The 18,387-nt window shown below is 38.1% G+C and overlaps 1 protein-coding gene across 1 annotated transcript in view; it reads right to left on the reverse strand.

Moving 5' to 3' along the window:
- PDE3A (phosphodiesterase 3A) overlaps positions 1-18,387 on the reverse strand; it is a 107,775-nt gene that overhangs the window by 29,478 nt on the left and 59,910 nt on the right. Inside the window, exons 3-6 of the mRNA XM_026863425.1 lie at positions 13,030-13,290; positions 10,030-10,184; positions 5,425-5,540; positions 1,518-1,737 (exon numbers count right to left, since the gene is read on the reverse strand). Of these exons, the coding sequence (XP_026719226.1) occupies positions 1,518-1,737; positions 5,425-5,540; positions 10,030-10,184; positions 13,030-13,290 (752 nt within the window). The remainder of the gene's footprint in view (positions 1-1,517; positions 1,738-5,424; positions 5,541-10,029; positions 10,185-13,029; positions 13,291-18,387) is intronic.

Here is an 18,387-nt window from a genome sequence, read left to right on the forward strand (position 1 = left end):
CAAATCAACAACAAAGTCAACAATGTAACTATTTGTCATGCTTATAAATGCTAAAACTTTTGAAAACAAGGAAATTAAGAATCTAAATATGCAATGCAACCTACATAGATCACATAAGACAGTAGCCACATAAAAACTAATGAGCATTTTACCAATAACCACTTTGAAGTCTAAACATATCAAGAAAATATGTTTCATTAGTGCCTACAACAACCTTATGTTGATAATTTTTTTCTGACATTTTTATGTAACTGTTAACTTTTTTTTAATTGGGTTTCCAATCATAATTGTTACCACTTAAAGTAATAATATTTTGCTGAAGTAGTAATAAAGGCACAGTTTGATGGTATATTTCTTATGTGTAATGTAGTTTTCATTTCCAGTGCGTAAGTACAAGTCCCAGTTTTGCAATACACCTTTGGAAAACTTTTAAAAGCACTTAGTTTCTATTTAGTCACCTAAATTTGTCTTAAAAGCCTGTAAGGATCCTAGTCTGTACTCCAGTGAGGATGACTCCCTTGATCAAACCTGCAATCTTAATTTTGACTTTCTCACACCCACTTCCTAGCCCTGCACACATATCAAGACAGATCCAAAGTCACATGACTGAAGCTAGAAACGAAAAACTATTTCCAAAGAGAGTCAAACTCAATAACACTTAACCCTGACTCAGATGACGTGCTGTCCACTGGATAGCCAGTAATCACAAATCACTCACTACTGTGATCAAAAGTAACATCCAGTGACTAAGGTAACCTTGAAACTGCACTGGAACAGGCTTCTAAGTACCAGTGTTTTCCACTATTCTGAACTGGATTACATATTGCAGACTCCAGTAATCTAATTGGGCAACTGAATTCTTTGTGAGAAGATAAGCAGAAAAAATTTCTTTCCAAAATGCTGATTTTGCAGAGCAGGTCTGCATAATCTAATAACGGGCTACTTGAAAGTGTAAAAAACTCGACTGCAGTTGATTTCTGAAGAAAATCCCAATCTGACTAATCTACATAATCTGACTCTGCCTAAGGAAGACAGGACCCATTCCTTCTGAGAATGCTCAAAATTATGTACTCTTCAAGCATTGTTGGCATACCTTTATCAGAAGGCTTTTAAACTCTAGCAGTCAGATTTTTCTATCAAACATCAGGTGTCAGCTCTTAAAGACTTGGCCTGTGACCTCAAAATGACTGTTCAGGTTAAGGGCATGGCATGAGAGACACAGGTTTTTAACATGAAATCCAATTTCGGGATCTGCAAGATCAAAGACTGACAAAGAATTTATTTATGAATCAGACTGCATCTGACATGAGTATAAACACAGCTGACCACCTTGCACTTTAAAAGCACTTTGCAGCATCAGTCTACACAATTATTCATAGACTAAGAACTGCTTAGATATGGTAAAGTATCAGTACACAATACTGCAGCAGATCATAAAAACTTTTATGGGTGCCAGAAGAGTTTGTTCATGAGAACAACGTGAAATGATTCCAATGCATGTCAAATTACTATCTTACCTGCTGCAGATGACAGAGGGGCTGATAATAGGGTCTGACAGGCTAGGTGCACTCTGAGTAGAAGTTAAGACTTTATGCGGCTTTAAGCCTTGCTTGGTGTTAGTATCTGAAGAGTCTGGAAATGATACAGAAGATGTTTTTCCAGTAGGACTTGTGGCAGGTGTCCCCTGAATCGGTGAATGGCATGGGGACATAAGAGGTGAAATATTTGGCGGGATACCTGGCAAGAGAAAAGAGTCTTGTCAATTAACAGAAGTAGCAGATGGTTGCATGAGTTCACTGTGCAGAAATACTCCTCTTGAGATGCGCAGGTACCAGCATAGCTTCCAAATGGAAAAATAAGAGAAAGCTCTCCTTCACTCTGAGCCAAGTGCATGACTGTCACAGAGAGATAAAGCTCCATTAATATCGGCCACTTCTACCTGCTGAAGATCTGGCTCAAAATATGAAGCATATTCTCCCTGCTGAGCAGAATGCACTAACTTGCAGGCATGAAGTGAAAGGCACATGTTAGTGGCATGACTATTGGTATCAAGATGATGTAGTGACAGATACATCAAAATCCAAATATGCAGCTCCTAGACCCATCTGCAGTTTCTCTTTGCTTCACTGTCTCCATCTGTAAAGCAGGGACAGGAAAGGCTTACACACATTCCCAGCAAATTTGAATTTCTACATGTGTAAAGACTAGCAATAAACCCAAAAAGCAATCTTTAGTAGTCATAAATTATATGAGTATAAAATATTGTGCTTATGATGCTATTACTGCATTCCTCACAGATTTTGGTCTTGATCTTGTGTAGCTTGAGTTTAGTTTTCAATATCTGTTGCTCACTATGGGACACTTGTGACCATTACCTGTACCACACACATCCTGAGCTAGTGTGTCAGAAACTGCCGATATCCACATACGCTAACACTAGCAAGATGTGGTTTTCTCTGTCCCTTATTCTATCGAAGCACCACTGCTAAGATAAAATGCATTAGCCAGTCCAGTGTTTGAGAAAAAGTGCTGCCTTCTTTTTGAATCCACTTTGTGTTTTCTAGTCTGAGACAAAAAGGTCCCATTCACAATAAAGCACAGAGTAGTAGACATAATCTATTTTATAAGGAATGCATGTAAATTCACTTACCTCCTGTTCTAAAGTTTGTAGGAACTTAGACCCAGTTAATTTACCATGTTGATCTTCAAAGCCAAATGATATAGCGGAACTTTAACTGGTTTTATGTTTGAATTGTGCAAGCTATCTAAATTCATTTCAGACAGAAAAATTATCTTAGAATAAGGCAACATGTTGATCTAAGTTTATGAAATACTAACCTTACAGGATATATGTGTACAGTTCCAGTGTTTTTTCCTGATAACAACTTTCTGGATAACAATTTAACTAAGGTTAAAATATGATTTACTGTTGACAATCCAAGAGATAAAAATAATCTCTGACAGTTACTACACTGTAATTTTGAGATAGCAAACATCTCCTAAATTTTGATTAGGGTATTTCTTCAGCAAACATGTGGTATGTATTACTGTCCTAATTAAATGATTACAACTAGGATATTATGTTAGTCTTGAGATCAGAAACACCAGAGCAATTAAAAAGTTATCAGATGGCCATGACATCCAACAAAAATATGTCTTAAAAAAATTTTGCAGTCTGTTGTTGCATAGGGGATTGAGCTATATGTTACCAAATAATCTTCATGACTGTCAGAGAATACAATATATATGGTCACCTTTCAACAGTTTAAAGCAAGTTCTCTGAATTAAACAGCAATTTTCACAATGTTTCTAATCACAGCTGGCTTTCTACTGCTAGTTTGGGCTCCTGTCTCTTGAAGTATGTTTGATTGTTTTTTGTTTAAAGAGTAATTTGCCAGGGTAGGTAACCAAAAATAAATATGCCAGAAAAACAAAAACTTATTTTCAGTAGTCCATCATTTAACTATTTATTGGCAAAAGTGAGAGAAAATGTGTCTTGCTATAGTAAGAAATTTTGAACAATCAAGATAAGAGAAGAAGAATAATATGGGGCACATTTTTTGAAGCACATCCATCTGCTTAGGTCCTCCAGAACTTTTATACATGTGCAGTGTTGAAGAAAAAACCCAGTAACTTCAATGTGATGTGAAATTACATATGAAAACACTTGAGTTTACCTCAGAATTTTGCCAAAATAGGTATAGCTAGCAGTATTTTTAAATGCTAATATTCTCATGCATAATTAAAGACACATTTTTTACATTTACAGATTTAGCTAGATCAGTGATCAACTTATAAGAATTATTATATATTGCCAATGGAGCTAATATGTAAAAGTTCAATTTGTATTAATTAGTGCAAATGGAAGCAATTCCTTAGTTGAAACACAAAACCAAATCATAATTAAAAATGTATGAGTGTAAACAATGTAAAACATCAAAATATCAACCTTCTTCATAAAATGGTGAGCCAAAATTTTTACTCCTGTCAATCAGTGCTCCTAGGAATTGCTTGTGATGGAATGGACCTCTTCCTTCATCATGGGAGAGCTCATGCATTTGGGCAAAAGAGATGATTATTAACACTTTCTGGAAATAAAAGAGGCTAAATGTAAAACTGACTGATGAGGTTGATAAGTCTTGTTTCCCAAGTATAAAATATAATACACATGCACTTCCCCTTTCAAGTTAATGGGTTAATCTTTGAAAATCACAAGTCTAAATTGGATTTGGTTTGTTCTAAAACAAATTCCTGGATTCTTGGTACTATATCTCCATTATTTTCCAGGTTCAATTTTATTCTTTTGCCTATGTGCCTATTACCTTTTAAGATAATATTGTGTTACTTAATCTTCACTATATATATATATATATATATATATATATAACAAAGTGTATGTATATGTATAACAAAGCAGCTTCTGTACAAGAGGAGATTAAATAAGGTCTTCAGTCTGAAAAGGATATGCAATATGACAGTGTTAGATATGCAGAATAATTGTGCAGCGTATCTTCAAACCCATCTAAATTGGGATTCTCTGACTTTTCCTATGTCAAGCCTCAGGCATCTATCAATTTTCACCTGATGTCTGAGTGGTCAGTATCTCTGAGTAACACTATCTCAACATTATTCCATGTTTGGAAAAAAAAAAAACCCCAACGGACTGATTTAAAAAAGGAAGACCTTGTGATCATTTTGAATTGCAAGTTAAAGCATGGGTAAACTTTCTTTATCCTGCATTTGTACAGGAATCCACATTAGTGTGGATTAAGACTGCTTCATGACTGTCATACTGCATGTTTCATTATCAATTAAGAAGTCACCTTCTCAATTTCTTTGTCTCAGTTAAAACAAGAGTAATTTTTTTAAAGGTCCCAAAAGTTGAGTAAAAAGCCGCATGTTTCTCATCTCTAAAAATCAGTCAGAACTACCTGGACTTTGTCAATAATAAATATACAGAGACAGATCTCTGAGGTATAATGACTTGGATATGTTTGTATAAAATGGGTCAGTTGCTGCCTACAGCTCTGAATGGCATTACGTAGGTTGTGCTTCAGGAAATCTCTGTCAGGCAATATACACAGACAGTTAATCTAACAGATGTTATAGAAAACACTGTTCTTAGCCCTGCTGTAGTCAAGGGAATTACATGGATATAAATCACAACACAATTTAGTATCACACTTGTCACATCATGTCATGACTAACCTCTATAAATCATAAAAGTTAAAACATTTACAACGGCATCACTATGAGCTATACTATTTTAAGCCACTGGAGTTTTTTAAAGAAAGGAAATAACTATGTTTATATTGATGGAAAAATATGAAAATATACAGATTGGACGGAGATCAAAAGCAGCTGTTTGTGCTAATCACAGGGAAGCAGCTAATTGAGCCCAACAGAGCCACAAAGCCCACTCACCTTGCCGGCTCTGCCTTTTGGCATTCAGGTGGTTGGTAGAAGACATGGCATAAGAGGTGGAGAAAGACCTGCTCTTTGTGATTGTCATCAGAATTGAGCTGTTCCAGGAGTCAGTGCTGCAAAACCAGAGAGTAAACACAGTAAAAAGCTTTAACAGCAGATCTTAAGAAGTCAGGAGCTGCAGCAAGAAGTATGTGATACTGAGATAGCCCAAAATCTGATGAAAACAGCATCTACCTGCTGTCTGAAATTCTATTTGTGAGGCACTCAGTATTGTATTAAGCAAAAATATTTACAATGCAGACACTCCAAAGCTGGACTTCCTTCAGTGCTGAGGCCTATTCACTTTATTTATATATAAAAGATTTCTTCATTGTATTCTGATGGTACAAAGAGGCTTAAAAGTTGACTTGAAATAAGTTAAATTTATATTGTCTTTTAATGCCTCTTTACAAGAGCCAGTAGCTCTTAGTGTAAACGAAAAATCAGTGTCCTTGACTCCTCTGCTGCAGTTGCCAAAGCAGATACCCAGTAAGCCTTTGGGCACTGGAGGAGCTTCTCAGAAGGCTGGGGTGGTGAAGCACTTCATGCTCTAGCCAACTGAAATGCACACTGCACCTGAAAAAAAATCCCATTCACAGACCCTGAAGACATTGGTCACTGATCCAAGAGAAACTCACTGAAAGAAAATAGGGTGCATGTGTCTGGATGTGGGGAACAAATGCCAGTCCTCTACAACAGGACAGGTGCATGCTTTCAGCCTGAAGGCTATAGCTGTGCACCAGAAGAGGCCAAATACTTCTGTAGGGCAAGCAAATTGTATTTATCATTTTTTTCCAAAATGACACTCATCAAATGTCAACTGTTTGTAGGGATGTAGCATTGGCTCTTATCATGAAGCCTATGACTTCTCTGGACAGATCCACTAGGCCTCTCAGGCTCCAAATTTCTCCTCACAGCCTCACATCTAAGTGATGAGATGACTTTCAAGGCAGAAGACAGCTTTTTAAAGCAGCCTAGCCCCAGCTGAACTTGAAAAAAAATTTGAAAATAAAGTGTTCTGAAAGAAAAAAGCATGCAACATTGTCTTAATTGGAAGAGCAATCACTACCTACAAAAACATTTGCTAATTGACTTCACTGGCCCAAATTCCTATAATCTGTGATGAAGCAAGACAAAGAAAGAATCCTGCTGTTTATTTTTTTTATTTGTTTGTTTTCTTTTATGGTTTTGGTTTTTAATTGACAGGAAGAGTATAACACACTGGCCCACTGTAAAGAAAACACAAATGAAACCAAAACAAAGACCCCCAAACCACATTCTTTGACCTCTTAAGGGAGAACCACTGGATACAGAACTGACTGAGGGAAAGAATGTGGAAGCTCTATTATTTTTTCCCAAATCATTTGAAGCTGTAAAAGGACCATGTCTTATCAGTTTAGTGGCTGGAAGAATACAGAATTAAACTTAAACAGAGATTTAGGGGGATTTTTGCAAATATGTGACTACAGAAATCTAGAGGTGATGTCCCAGACTGTGAGGAATAAGTTACAGATTTTGTAACTGCAGAATCTGCCACAGGGCAATTCCAGTGTCATTTCCCCTCGCCTACCCTTCAAGCCATGAAATGTTCTTTTCTCTGTGACCTGTGGTGTGATTGAATTAGGTACAGGGGACGTGGCAGATAATCAATATTTTTTTCTTTCCCTTCAGTTCAAATTTTTTTTCCTTGAAAGCAATTCTGTCTGCCAAAATTTTTAAAGCTAGATTCATAGTATTACTTCTTCCCCTTTCTGGAATACACATTGTTGCTCCTACTGTAAAAGATAATCTGAAAACAGTAGGCTGGGAGGCCTGACAGAGCTATAATTACACAACTGGAGACATTAAACATAGGAAGAATTGATAGCCTCCTTAGTTGGCTCATCATGCAGAGTTATATAACAACCATAGAAAAGGATGAACAATAATATTTAATTGCTCTCCTTCTCCCTCTGATTCCCATCTTAGGATGCTTAAATACTACATGAGAGTCTGGGATCAACAGTATAAATCAAAGGTAGCCTGGAAACAACAGGCTGGTTATTGAAGAACATTCCATTTGGTTATAACTTCTTTATATTTACTTTTACTGAGATACATGGGACTCCTCACAAAGGAAACTTTGGCTAACCATATATTTTTCTTTCATCAGACCTTCAAGTGCACTCTGGAGGCTGCCTTGAGCACCTAGGCACCCTGCACAAGAGCCTCCTCTATGCAGGTTTATGTATCTGGAAGAATGTCTGACCAAGGTAGCTCTCGGGGGCTTCATTCACCCAAGCTATCCAGCAGCTGGTAATGTTGGGCCTTTTCAGGTCCTATCTTTTTCTCCACTACCAGCACCAAATTCTGAACTGCAGAAAGACATGTGAGTCTTCTGTTATCAGAGCTCTGAATTCTCTTCTTGGATATGGTGCTTTTTTCCTGCTCCTCTTTTCCCTATAGCAAAGCATGTCTCCACACTCTCTCCTCATCCACCAGCTCTAAGATGATAGACCTTGCTGAGGTGGGGAGGGGACTTCAACTTTATTCTCACAGGCTGGCACCATAGCTATACCAGGCTGCATGAATGACTGACCTCTGCCCTTCGTTTGAAGGCCCTGCTCCTTTCCGACTAGAATAGAAAAATATAAATGAATCCAGAACGGAGGAATTCCTGTTGAAATAGCTATGTAGTGTATCATAGTTAACAGCACCTGGGACCCAAGGCCTCTCTTCTCACAGACAGGTGCCCTTCCTACAAGACTAACATCCATTAAAGTCCTTCTTTCACTGGCTGCTACTGCATTATTTGCTGCAGCCCTTGTGGAGGGTTAACATCAGCACACCTCAGGCTATCTGGTACCATGGAAGTCCCAAAATGTGAGGTACATAGGTCTGAATGCCCTCAGGCAGAGAAGGAACTTTATTAAGGTATTTCTCTTTAAATGCCCATAACCAGTCAGCTGATGGCTATAAGCAGCTGAACAGATGCAAATTCTCTCTCTCCATTTCATGAGACGACTATGTATTTTATGATACTGGCTCAGGGATCAGACTCTGAGAAAAAGAGAATGGATAAGAGTGAGCAAGGAATACCTAACTGATATAGTATGTCATGAGGGACTTCAGCTGTAAGACAAAGACCTGTCTCTTCCTAACAGTGACAATTAGCGTGCTTCTAAGTAACTCTGAAAGACTTTCAGGGATGTGCTTTAGGCAACGGGAACTAAATTTTGGTTTGGGCACAAAATGTAGTAGGTAGGTATCTCTGTCTATGCAAACTTCTTTGAAGATGTAGTGCTTTGTTATGAACATAACCTTAAAGTGTATGTGTCATAATTGAATCCAGAACTCTTTTTCTAGACAGGAAAAATAATGTACAATTCCTCCAGTGATTTTGCTGAAATTCACTTCAAGTCTTTATTAATTATTGCTGTGTAGTTGTGACTCTTCCAGTACCAGCACCTTATTACAGAACCCTTGAAAATATGGAGAAAAGTTATTAAGTAAATAAATGCATCATAAACGGAGGTGGGCACTCAGTCTGCACCCCAACAAAACAGCTGTATGTACTTGCTTCTCATGGCAAATTAGGAAAAGCCTTTTAACTAGATGAGACAGTTGGGACTAAGGAAGAGATACAGTTGGGATTCTGAATTCCAGAAGCTAAAATCTGTGGTCAACAGGAAAGAAGTGTTCCACTGCAATGCTTAAAATTAGGGAAAGTACAGCAACCATCCTGCAAGAAAACTTTACACTGCCAACTTCATTTTCAGCTTTGCTTTCAACCTCTACTAACAAATCTTCCCACGTAATTTTACTCCTAGATTATACCTTTTTTTTTTTCCCCCAATGGTAACAAATCTACTTTCTTCTCTCCACTAAATCACTTTTTGACTTATGTAACTGAATTATTTTTATTTACCATATATTGCTGGTATTGCATTTGCATGAGTTCATTCAGGGATCCCTAAGCACGTCTTATATTCTGGAATTAAGTGTGTACATAGGATGCAGGGCATGTACAGTGCTGTATGGTCTCCTGATACTCTATATCTATAGACAGAAAACCACAAAATGGTGTATTTTAGGAAGGTCCACTTAAAATCAGGGTTTGTGTACTGGAAATTAGTATCTAGAGGATTGGGAAATGTTTTATGAACTGGTTTAATGACTGGACCACATCAACTAGGTGTGTTCTTAGAAGTGATGTTCAGCAGCTGGGTTACTTGCTACAATTTTGGCTGAGCAATAGCCATGGAGGAAACTGATGCATATCAATAAGATTTTAATCAGATATCTTGCCTTGTTTCCAATTTTACTGTGCAATTCTGCATTTTTCTAGCATAAATAGATTTTTCTTTTTTTTCATTTTGCTTCCCAATAATAAGAATAGTTTTGGCATAATCTGACTAAAATTTGGAATGCCACTGCTTTGGCAACCCAATTTATATTAGAAACATGAAGAAGTAGTTCTTATACACTTTGGATTCAGCATTTTAAAACAAGTGACATCATCACACAGAACCAAACAAATTTGCCCAAAGAGACACATGAAAGACAGAGAAGGTAATTTGTAACCTGGATGAAGATGATTCATGAGGTTTGATGCTGGCACTGCGATCCCTTCTCACTGGAGCTGGCTCCAGTGTAGGTAATCCTGTGGCTGATGTTGTTGTAGTCCAAGTTGAGGACACTCGTCTCAGTAGTCCTGAAGGCAAACTTTTCCGTAAGCGCTAGAGAGAAATCAGTTGCTTAGAGTTTATACAGGCTTACAAAAACTAAACATGCAGAAGAAAAACATTTCCATTTGATGAATTCTGCCTGACAACAGCTAGTGAGGTATCCTAAATCTCGATTCTTCCAGCTATTATGGTGCCTACCTTGTATTCAAATCAACACAGATGGCACTTTAAATGCTTGGAGGGCCTGGACAATCCTCCCTATTTCAAATTTAAAGAAAAGTATATATCCACAGATGTTGAACACTCAGAGCTCTCACTGGAGTCAGCCAGTGTGCTCTTTAAAAATTTTGGTCTTACATTATGTGGCCAAAGGCACATAAACAAGTCATCAGGGCCACAAAGGTGACTGAGGGATTGGAGCATCTGTCATTAAAGGAAAGGCTAACAGAGTTGGGATTGCTCAATCTGAAGACAAGAAGGCTCAGGGGAGATCTTACCAACGTATATAAATACCTAAAGGTAGAGTGCAAAGAAGTCAGAGCCAGGCTCTTTCCAGTGGTGTCCAGTGACAGGACAAAAGGCAATGTGGCACAAATTCAAATACAAGAAATTCCATTTAAATGTAAGAAAATGTTTTTTTACTGTGATGATGATTGAACACTGAAAGAGGTTTCCAGAATGGCTGTGGAGTCTACATCCAAGGAGATACTTAAAACCCAACTGGACAACATCCTGAGCAACCTGCTCTAGGTTGAGCCTAGAGAAACTTGCCCTAGGTTCAGCTTGCTTGAGCAGAGGGACTGGACTAGATGATCTCAGGACTAGACTAGACGAACTCTAGATATACTTTCAACCTCAACTATTCTGTGATTTAAACTGTCATGAATACTCAGAATCAGAGATTCAAGACAAGAAAAGTTTTAAGAAAAATAAGGGATAGGAGATAACACTTTTTTTCTTGCTACCTGATCCAAAGATCATCCACTGAAATAAAACTTCCGTGCTTGGGGATATAATGTCTCCTGAAAAGCTTAGAGATTTTTCTTGACCACTCTGCATTTTCCTTTCAGCAGACTCTTCCTTTTCTCCACTAACAGGATTTATATTGTTTTTCCAATATTCTAAAGGCAGAGATAATAAAGGATCATGGTAGACAGCCTTTGTGGATCCAGATTTGCTGTGACAGATGCTATAATTTTGTAAGATGTTTCTCTTGTAGTTCTCATGAAGTGTTTATAGTTAAGAAGTAAAATAGATGTCTCTGTGATGGAGAGCTCTGACTTTGCCAGAGGGTTAAGAGATATGAGATACAAGACACTTGTAGTTCTGAAGCTCAGACTTACAGATATGTTAACATACTATCTCCTTACCCAAAATTCTCAGTGTCAGATACTTAAGGTAAAGATACTAAATCTCTATTTAGACACTTAAATAAAGGACTGCAAACTATTAGTTTTATGAATTGTAATACATTGAGGTCAGTGAATTGTTCAGTGAAATTAGTTCTCTGTTGCATTAACTCATTTCTTCATCCTTCATTTATATTCTCACTAGGTACTATGCAACAGCAGACTAATATCTGTTCACTGTGTTTGCTCATGTGATGGCACTGTTCTTCCACTTAACTTGTCTCCTCAGAGCCTAGAGTACAGCCATTATGGACATGTACACTAAAATAAACTGGAAAATGTGCTTAAAAATCTGTGAACATCCATTTCATATAGACAGCTGCTACATAGGCAAATAGGGTAATAATTATCATCACACTAAAATATATTAAAAAAAGAAACACAAGTGTTGCAATTCAGATACCAGGAAATGCTGGAATGAACACTGCCTGTATCATTTGAACTGTTAAAAGTATTTGCCTTTACAACATACTCTGCCTACATTTAATTTTACAAGGGAGATTGCAGTACAAAAGTATTTTGGTTTAGTTTCAAAAATTGAATGTAAGCCTTGCAGGACAGCTAATTAGCAATGAATCTACAATTCAAACTACTTCAAAGCTGATGTGTTCTTTCCAGTTGTTTACTTACTAAATGGGGGTGGTTAACACTGATTATTCCTGCTGGATTCCTGAGCATTCATAAAGCCATCTGTCCAGGCAGTAATATATACATTTTTCTGTTTCAGTCTTCTTTTTCTTCTCAAGACTACTCCCATGAACTCACAATATTTGTCATACTAAGTATTATGGTGATCTTTTTTGTTTCTTTGTTTGGTATACAATATTTTAAACTTGATCCAAAGCACCTGGAGGTCATCAATAGAGACTTCTACATTGACTTCTCTAGGTTTCACACCTCTAACTAAGGGAAGAAGAAGAGACTGAAATTCATACAGAATTTCAAATTTGAACCTTCAAAGTGGGCGAAAAGGTCCCTCATATTACTACTTAATTCCTCGCTGCTCATTGACGAGGATAGGCACCCCACATGCAGTGGCTCAAATCTTTTGAGTGGAAGGGAAATTTCTGTGTGAGAAGTAATAGGGCAGACTTTTTTTCCTGCTATATCTATCCAACCCAAAAATGAGTCTGGATGCTGAAAGGCTTTTGCTTACTCTGCTCCCTATCGTTCTTCTCTCTTAAGCTCCAACCAACACCTGCAAGGCAATACGCACACCATCTATGTGAGCTATCCTGTGCAAAATATCATCTTCTAAAGATGCCTGAACCAAACTTAACCTGGCTATAAGTTGAAGGATACACAGGAATTATCTTACTATGAAACCAATAGGATATTTAGCTGTCCTCTTACAGTAGATTATGGTTAGTGCATAAGATTTAATCTGAAGCAACAAGCAAAAAGCCCAGTGACACCTCCCACTAGTCCCGCACTGCCCCTTTAGGGAGACCCAAGTTACAAGATGATAGGCAGGGTCCGGTACTCACCTTGGGAATAGCTAGTTTCTCTCCTTTCTCCGGACATTCCTCTGAGTCGGAGCAGGTGTAGTTCTCACTGAAGGACACCAAAGGGTTCACCCTTGGCTTGTGGATGGCCTGGAAGGTTAACTGAGTATTAAGCAGGTTGCTCACTGTTCTCAGTGAAGTGCACACGTTGGGGGGCAGCGAAGGATCTGCCAGAAGGTCTGTGATGAGCCCATGTGCTTCTCCCATGACAGCAATATCCACTGTGATACTGGTACCAGAAGACTAAAGAAGACAAAAATAACACATGTAAGACAATAGAAGTGAGTAACTTGCTGAGCAGTGTCTAAAGCTGTGGTGAACTCTCTCCACAATTTTTGTTAAAGCAGTTACCCACAGAGTGGAAAAATAACATAAAATAATTCTTTAAATAAGAAGAAACATGCTGAATAGATCGATCATCAGGCGTAAAGCTCACACTCTGCAAAGCATTTGGAATTTCATCATATCTGATTTCACAGCTTTCACCATCTGCAGCTGACTTAACCCATCTGAATCGATTGTTCAGGCTCCCTATAGAGACATAGTCAATGGTCAGGGGCTATTTGCACAAATAATTTTGGAGACATAGCTTAGGATGGGAGGAGTCTCTCTTGAGAGATGCCTTTCTAGTAACTACAGAGGCATCTAGAACAAATAATGTTCAATGCTTATGCTTATGTGAATGAAATGAATCCCAAGCACATACTGAGATTTAAAAAATATCTCCATGCTATTAAAGTATAGAATTCTGGTACAGTGGCAACAACATTCTTCTCCAAGGAACAGAGTACTGGGGAGGTATACCAAAATTGAAATGGAATAAAAAGTGGATTCTCCAGTTTTATTTTATTCAGACAGAAGTGATGAGAATAGTTACTCTGCAGACTTGTATGACCAGTTCAGACAGTCCTTACTTTCTCCTGGGTTTGAAATATATACCTTCTTAACATACATAATTTAGAAAGAACTATTAACTAAAGTGATGTGTAAGCAGAAATAATAACAAGAAGCAGCTCATATCACTGGCAAATCTTACACATCCTACCCAGTGTATGTATATAATTGATCTGTAAATGACACACTGCAAATCAACTGTGGCCCAGGCAAACTGTCTTCATATGTGTAGTCCATTCATCACACACACAGGTAATCTAACACAGCTGTAGCACTGGGCTTCCACGGCATGCACAAGAGGGTTGATCCATAAATGTATCTTTGAGTTTCTCCAGAACTTCACGACATTTAGCAGCTCCAACTACCATCTGTCCCAAAGCCCAGTAGGGCAAGACATTGGCACTAAAAGAAACAGTCTATTGCCAAAAGTGGGAAAATTGTCAAGTCTGAATTGGCAGCCACACGATACAATTGCAAAAGACTGAGGATCTTTAAAAACTTTAAAAAGAACTAGGTGAGTCTGGGGACACACAGAAGTAGAGCAACTAGAATGGCAGGAGGCATATGAACTTTCAAACCAGCAGTGACATTTCAGCCTCACTAGATGGTGCACTATAAATCACCATAAATTCCACATGGAATTGCTGATTCAAGACACTCCAAGACTGACTATTTTTCCTTTGCTGTGTTTCTGACACATAAACTCAATCCTACTGCTGCTGTTTGGGACTTCTCAACAGGTGTATGTGCAGTTTGCCAGAGACCATTCCAGGAGATTTTTGTGTTAATTAGTTTTCACATATTTCTTATAAAAAATATAAGATACGCAGTTTTCCAAATGGGGAGATTATGCCTGTGAAAAGAGTGTACGAGTTTCTTAGAGTGGCCCATATATAACATGGAGAACTGGGCAGACTGCTTAACAGGAGTGTGATCAGAGTCCCAGCCAGGAGTGACTCACCAGTGACAGCATTTATAGACATCGCAACACACAGCATAACAGTTTGACACTGCTTAATTATCAGAAAAGGCTTTACAGGCAACAGCAAAGTATTTCTGAGGGAAATGGTTCATTAGCTAAGTACAGCTAAACCTCTCCCCACCATCTTCCCAATTGCATAGTGTAGACATCCTTGGCAATAGCCTGTTTCACTCCACTGATCAGTCCATGTGTTCTACTTCTTGCTAACACAGAGGTAAGCTTCAGGACCAGAAGACAGGCCTTCTCACTCACTATCACGCAACTAGAAAACCAGCCTCTTCTTCCCACATTTCCTTTCTTTTACAAAATAAAATAAACTAGAAACCATTTGATATACTGAAGTTTTATTTCATCCTACTGAAAAAAAAGCAATGGCTAAAGTTAATTTAATGGCTCTTTCATTGCTTAACCTTTCAGGAGTGCATGCAGAAGATTATGGCAGATGTTAAAGAAAGTTCTTAAAGACAAGGTTCGGGATGGGAGGAATTAATTATCTATCTTAACATCAGCCCTGAATACCAGACCAAAGGGGAGTAAGGGTGAATACATCATTCAAAGTGTGATAGAAGCCTCATGTTTTCAGCATAATCTACAGTCTGAAATTCTATCAAGCCTGGAGCTGTTGACTGCCAGTCAGAGACAGATTCTTCAATACTTCAATGAAGTAAACAAGTCTGACTCAGTGGACCATAAGCAGAGGCCCAGATTTTGTACAACAGTACTAATATTCTGCAAAGCAGCCAGCATTGTTCTCTATGATTAGTACCAAGTGGGAAGAAGGAGAGCCCTTCTCAAAGGTGGATTTCTGCCACATGTCCTGGGACATCTGGGGAGGCCTTGTCACATCTTGGTGACCCCTGCCTTGACTCTGGGACCCAGTAGATTTGTCCAACTCAAACTCCAGGCTGTGTTGAGCTATGCGAGGAGCTGGTGCTGAGGCCATATGGCCCAGGAAGAGGAACACCACGCACTGGGTCTGCATCATTCCTCCTGAGCTGTGCCTGCACCTTACTGTGAAGAACGGTCCATGCTCAGTTTGAGTTAGGTACTTATGCACATACCACACAGTAACACTTCTGCAGCACATGCCCCACCAGAATAAATCAGTGGAAAGAAAACAATTATCTCTTTGGAAGCGTGCCTTGCACCTGGGAAAGGCTTACGAGCTTGACAATAGCACATATGGTACCACCTCACTCTCTGCACAATGTCCTCTTCATACAGCAAGGTGGCAGGACCTTTTGCATTTTTGCCCAAAAGGGCACTAACTGCAGATCTGAACTGATGCCTCACATGAAACCCAAGCAGCCATCCACCTTGCCTGCATGGAGCACGCCCAGGGAGGTCAGCTTCATGCCTGTTAGGAGGTGCATGCTGAGTGTCCCTCACCAGGACCAAAATGAGATGTAGATCATGCCATCATAGCTCAACCAGGGTCACCATAAAACACCAACAGTTACCAATTTCTGCAACATGACATACTGCATTGCACAATACTGAAAATTGAAAACACTTTATACACTATTTCAAAGACATCATTGTATTGTAGTGAGCTGCTTTAAATGGCATTTATATATAGTTACAGTATTGCTTAAACTACTTGTAATGCTTAGAATCGTTAGAATTAAAGCATATGCAAAAGGAGAACAGACCAAGCTTAAATTCCTCTTAAGAGAGAAGCAGAACAGAGTAAACACTTCAATTTCATCTATCTCAGGATCAGTTTAGAGTACGATCGGACTAGTCTGACTAGATAAAACTGCAGGTAAATTATTTTAACTATTACTTACTAAAAACAGTTACAAATTGAATGCATGAAATAATTTAAAAATATTTTATGTTTTAGATACTCTACTACAAAACAGTAGAGAACTGTGTATGCTTTGCCAACCATTACTCAGAAAGTAAACTAAAATGTGTTTTCCTGAAGGACAAAGAAACATCGAATATTTTATAAAACATGTATGATAATGTGAACCAATATAAAGATTTATGCAAGACAGTAAATTGCTGAAAATTTTAGATTGATGTAATTGTATATATGCATCTACACACATGTGCACACATATATACATACACAGTCTTTATTTAGGTAAAAGTGCATATAAAATCCATGCTCAGACTTTGTAAGTAGTTCTCTACTAAACTGCATAGCCTCTGCATGAACTGATCTGGATTCTTTCCAAACCACTTCACTCATCAAAACTCAAGGCTGGATAGTTGGGAATAGAAGCATGAATAACATGTTTGCAATCAACACTAACAAACAACTAACCTGATAAACCAAACTAAACCAAACCAAACCAACCAAATCAAAGAGCTAAGCTAAGGTGAATTTAATTTTACACTGGTCAGTATCCATTTACCAATCTATGCTAATAATTGTGAATGCAGTCTCCTCCCATGAATTTTGGAGAAGACTGGCTTACTGTTCACTTTGTGAATTCATTCCAACTATGATTTAAGCGACGTCATGCAGTGACTACAACTGAAATGCTCTGGGGCATGAGAATAAAAAAGCAAACAGGCTGGGAACAAAAGCAAAACCATATCAACTAAACATGCTCATTGATAACTAAGATAAGGAGCAAAATAAGTCTTTTACAATGCTGAAAACCAGCTGCTTTTATGCTTTATCCCCCTTCCCCCTCTTCTTTTTTTAAACTGGCATCCAAGTGGGTGTTTTAGGCTGTGGTACCACCTGGAATTCCTAACTGCACCCAAATGCACTTGCTGTATGTTTTGGGGCTTCTTTTTATGTACAGAAATAAAATAAAGGGTTTTCCCCTAGAGAACTCATATGAAAAGTAAGATAACAACAGGATGCATTAGAGAATGTGGACAGATATGCATAGTTCACAGCATCAACTGTGCAATCATCTAAGTCTTCAGGGATGTGGGCTTACTGGGAATTAGCAAGAAAAGTTTTGTGTCCCAAGAAGTGCACATACGGCTGCAACTGCAGGACCAAATCACAAGCAGCATGTCCCACTGTCACATAGATAATTTTTGTCAGGGCAGGAAAGTTATCTTCAAGAAATACTTAAATGTAATGTGAAAACAATATTCTGGTAAAATTTAATTATCACTTAGAGTTTGCAGGTTTGAATAGTTTGGTTTGGATTCTGTAACATGGCTAGAAAAAAACCCTTTCAAAATTTGCATTACCTTCTTGAGGTTTTTCTATTACATTTCACAAAATCCCATTTGTTTTCTTCTATTAAATTTTTCATAAAAATTTAAGAATATCTTTTTACTCACTAGGGGAAAAAGCAGATAAAACAGTGTAGAAAAAAATGAATTTAGTAAAACAGGAATAACAAATTCCTTTACCTGTAAGATTTGATATATAAATTAAGTTTACAAATTGTTCCTGGTTAAGAAACATTTAACCACCCGTGAAGCAGATTTGACATGCTTATACTTAACAGATGCCTTACCACAAACAAAAGTCTCCCGTCTCC

Source organism: Athene cunicularia (genome assembly GCF_003259725.1).
Source record: "Athene cunicularia isolate RWA chromosome 1 unlocalized genomic scaffold, athCun1 chr1_part2, whole genome shotgun sequence".
Lineage (NCBI taxonomy): Eukaryota > Metazoa > Chordata > Aves > Strigiformes > Strigidae > Athene > Athene cunicularia.